This window comes from Otolemur garnettii, unplaced genomic scaffold (assembly GCF_000181295.1).
Source record: "Otolemur garnettii isolate 467f Iridium unplaced genomic scaffold, OtoGar3 scaffold00136, whole genome shotgun sequence".
NCBI lineage: Eukaryota > Metazoa > Chordata > Mammalia > Primates > Galagidae > Otolemur > Otolemur garnettii.
This window is the reverse complement of record NW_003852531.1, coordinates 435,827-439,707: the sequence shown is the minus strand read 5'-3', so window position 1 is coordinate 439,707 and position 3,881 is coordinate 435,827. Positions and strand designations below refer to the sequence as shown.

The window sequence follows — 3,881 nt, the reverse complement described above, 5'->3', positions numbered from 1 at the left end:
AACAATCTATATGTCTTCCCATCCCATGCCATCCTGAAATTTGTGTTTTTCATCTGCTTCTCCTTTTAAAATTAAAGTGCTTTTACAGCCTGTCTATGTATCCTTTTAATAAGCTTCCTTGTGAGCTTTATAAAAATGGCTACTATAGGTTGCCTTGTGATTCTTGAAATATTTTTAGCATCAGTTTGGTGAAATATGTCTTGATCTTTTATTCTATTTTATTTTATTTTTGTGAGATAGAGTCTCACTCTGTCAACCTCAGTAGAGCGCTATGACATCACAGCTCACAGCAACCTCAAATTTCTGGGCTCAAGTGATCCTCTTGCCTCAGCCTCCCTAGTAGCTGGAACTACAGGCGCTGGCCACAATGCCCACCTAGTTTTTAAAAATGGGGTCTCTGGGTCTCGCTCTTGCTCAGGCTGTCTGGAACGCCTGAGCCCAAGCAGTGCATCTGCCTCAGCCTCCCTAAGTGCTCCGATTACAGGTGTGAGCCACCATGCTAGGCCCTGATTTTTTTTTTTTTTTTAACTCTTTTCAATAACCAGGCAGCAAGGCTTTCTGGGTCTCCATTGTTAAGAGTAGGTCTTTACCAGAAGTGCATTAATGTACATAGTTACCATTCAATAAAAAAAAAAAAAAAAGAGTAGGTCTTTAGAACCACATTTCAGAGCTGTGGCTGAAAACCATGGTTAGAGCTACAAACCAAAAAGGTCAGAGTTGGAGCTTCCGAGAGGATGGGATCTCTGACTTCTGTCATTTCAAGCAATGACAAATGTTTAGCACTGCTTCTGTGTTTCTGTACCAGGTTTTACTTACTTCCTGGCACAGTATCTCTTTGGCTCTGGCTAATCTGTCTAGGACATTTGTTCATGCCTTTCTATAACTCAGGACTGTCGAGATGTATATAGACATACCGGTACCACTGCAGATCCAGGTCTGTCTGTACAGACATCAGCAGACTGGCTAGCTATACAGATGGGATTTATGAGGAGGGATTGTGCATCCATATGTAAACTGGTAGCACTTAACTCACTTTATTTCATAAGCCAATACTTATCGAATTGATAAAGATCATATCAGGTGTCTCATTTCTTAGTGGCAAAGTATCAGTTGTAATTAAGCTCTTTATTATAGCTTTTTTCCCCCCTCCTGTCATAGATACCTGGTTTCCAGTGTTTGGCTAAAAACATGCCTGACCCAAGTAAGTTTTAAACTTGTTTTTAAATAGCCTCATCTTGTTGCGTTTTGCTCTTACCATTTTTGTGGTAGAGAATAGGAGAATATTATTGTGGGGAAACCAAAGATGAATATATGCTTAAGAATGAATAAGGCAAGTAGCTTGAGGAGGAGTATACAAAAAATATAGAAAATTCTATTAAGGACAAGAAAAGCACATGGGCTTGGTAAAATTTAATTTGCAACTTTGCAGCAATTTGATTTTCCCTTCTTTAAGTCTACAAATATACTTAGGCAAAATTGGTGGTTCTTACATTTGAGGCAGAGGTAGGCCCAGACTTATTGGGGTGCCCATAGGCAGATTATTTGAAAACTATTATACTTATCTATGGTGTTGGATATCATGAAAAATATGCATGGACCTTTTTTTTTTTTTTTCCTGCTCATCAGCTTTCGTTAGTGTTTTTGTATTTATGTGTGGCCCCAAACAAGTCATCTTCCAATAGGTGGCAGAAAAGAAAAAAGGTTGGACATACCTGCCTACAGCATCAATTTGAGAGCCTCATATTTACGATATGTGTATTGCCACTTTTGTTCTGGGAGTGCCCATGACTTGTCTCAAGAATCTTCTTTGTTTGAAAGAAAGAATATAATGTATGTGAATATTAGACATAATATTGTCAAGAGGTTTTTCTTAAGCTTGAAAGTCTACATTAAAGCTTCCAAGTTACATTTTATTATCGCCTCAGTATTTCCTTACAAGAACATGATAAAAAATAAAAGCGGGGCGGTGCCTGTGGCTCAAGGAGTAGGGCACCAGCCCCATATACTGGAGGTGGCAGGTTCAAACCTGGCCCAGGCCAAAAAAAAAAGAAAACATTTACTAAAAGACTGTAGATTTGGGTCTTTCAAAAAAGCAACACATAGGGGTGGTGCCTGTGGCTCAGTGGGAAGGGCGCTGGCCCCATATACTGAGGATGGCGGGTTCAAACCTGGCCCTGGCAAAACTGCAACAAAAACATAGCCGAGCATTGTGGCAGGCGCCTATAGTCCCAGCTGCTTGGGAGGCTGAGGCAAGAGAATCGCCTGAGCCCAGGAGCTGGAGGTTGCTGTGAGCATTGTGACGCCGCAGCACTCTACCCAGGGCAACATAGTGAGACTCTGTCTCTAAAAAAAGAAAAAAAAAGCAACACATAAATCTTTGGCTCTATTAAAACAGCCTTTTGTGGTCCTGCAGTTTTAAAAATTGTGAACTACTGAATAATCATTTGTTCATTAGCAAGGGGGAGCAGCATTAGACTGAGGCCGTCCCTGTCCAGTGACACACATTTTCATTACTCTGAACCTCAGTTACAGCTCGAGAGAGCATCTGGCTACCCTTCATGGAAACAGAGCTGCAATGTGATGAGAAGACCATCATCATCGGCCATAGCTCTGGCGCCATTGCGGCCATGAGGTGGGACCCTTATTGAACTGCCACCCCCTTTGTGGGCTCCAGCCATACTTGTTTGGGAAATACCTTGTTTATATCTTAAGTTTCTATTGCTGAGGGAACAATGCTGGCCTCAAAAGTGATAACAAAAACTGTTCTAATTGCTTCCTTGTTTTGCTAGTGGATTGAAAAAAGTATTGCTATTTCTGGGATACAGGGAAGCTTTTAAAGAAAAACCGGTTTCAAACCCCAGCGGCTTTCCATCACTCTGCTCTGATGCTGTCTCTGCCGCCTGCCCTTCTCCCCTCTCAGCTCTGTCTACTGACCTCATTGCACTTCCTGGAACATGCCATACACACCTGCCTAACTTGGCTTTCTCTCACCTTTCAATGTGGCTTTGTTTGTTTCTTGAAGTCTCTGCTTGAATGTCCACTCTTAGTTAGGTTTTCTCTAATTACTCCGTTTGAAATGGTAGCTTCACCCTACTGGCTCCTGTCTCCTTTCTGTCTTATTATCTATAGCACTTTTCACCATCTGACCTCCTGTTTATTTCTTGCCTGTCTCCTGCCAATAGAATGCAAGCTCTGCGAGGGTGGGACTTGTTCCTTCAGATGCTGAAACCTCTGTGCCTAGAGAGCCTGGCCTGGGGTAGATGCTTAATAAGTATTACTGGAGGATGAGGGCTGTTACCCACTACCCACCTTATTAACCCAGGCCTTAGGCTTCCTAGGCACATCCTTGGTGCTTTCTGTTATAACATCAGGTTTCCCTCTTTATATAACCTAGGACTTAGCTGATTGAATAAGCCTGTAAGGGTTGGGTTTGTTCCATATTCGCTAGACTGAATGACAAAGGATAATGGTTTTTGTCTCAAGCAGTCGCTCACATGAATTCATTGTCAGATGAATTGCATGTCAGGGAATCGTGCCAAATTCCATAACCTTTCAGCCACACTGATCACAGCTAAGAGAAGAATAATGCTTTTCAGTGTGGAACTACAAGACTACGGCGCAACCTTAGTGAGTTGCTAGGAGTTATCTGGAAAATGAAGAGATCGCTTTATTATTGAAATCTGTCCTAACTCAAAGCCAACTGAATTTTTCCCAAGCTATTAACTAGTAAAGATGTACCTACTTTTACAGTTTTGTCCAGGGCCAGGCTTGAACCCACTACCCCCAGTATTTGGGGCTGGTGCCCTACTCCTTGAGCCACAGGCACTGCCCAAGATGTACCTACTTTTATTTATTTATTTAACTTTTTTTTTTTTTTTTTT

The 3,881-nt window shown here is 41.7% G+C and overlaps 1 protein-coding gene across 2 annotated transcripts in view; it reads left to right on the top strand.

Moving 5' to 3' along the window:
- RBBP9 (RB binding protein 9, serine hydrolase) overlaps positions 1 to 3,881 on the top strand; it is a 15,352-nt gene that overhangs the window by 1,218 nt on the left and 10,253 nt on the right. For both annotated transcript variants that reach the window (XM_023518387.1, XM_003798459.3), the window contains exons 2-3: positions 1,159 to 1,201; positions 2,527 to 2,632. In XM_023518387.1, coding sequence (XP_023374155.1) covers positions 1,159 to 1,201; positions 2,527 to 2,632 — 149 coding nt within the window. The remainder of the gene's footprint in view (positions 1 to 1,158; positions 1,202 to 2,526; positions 2,633 to 3,881) is intronic.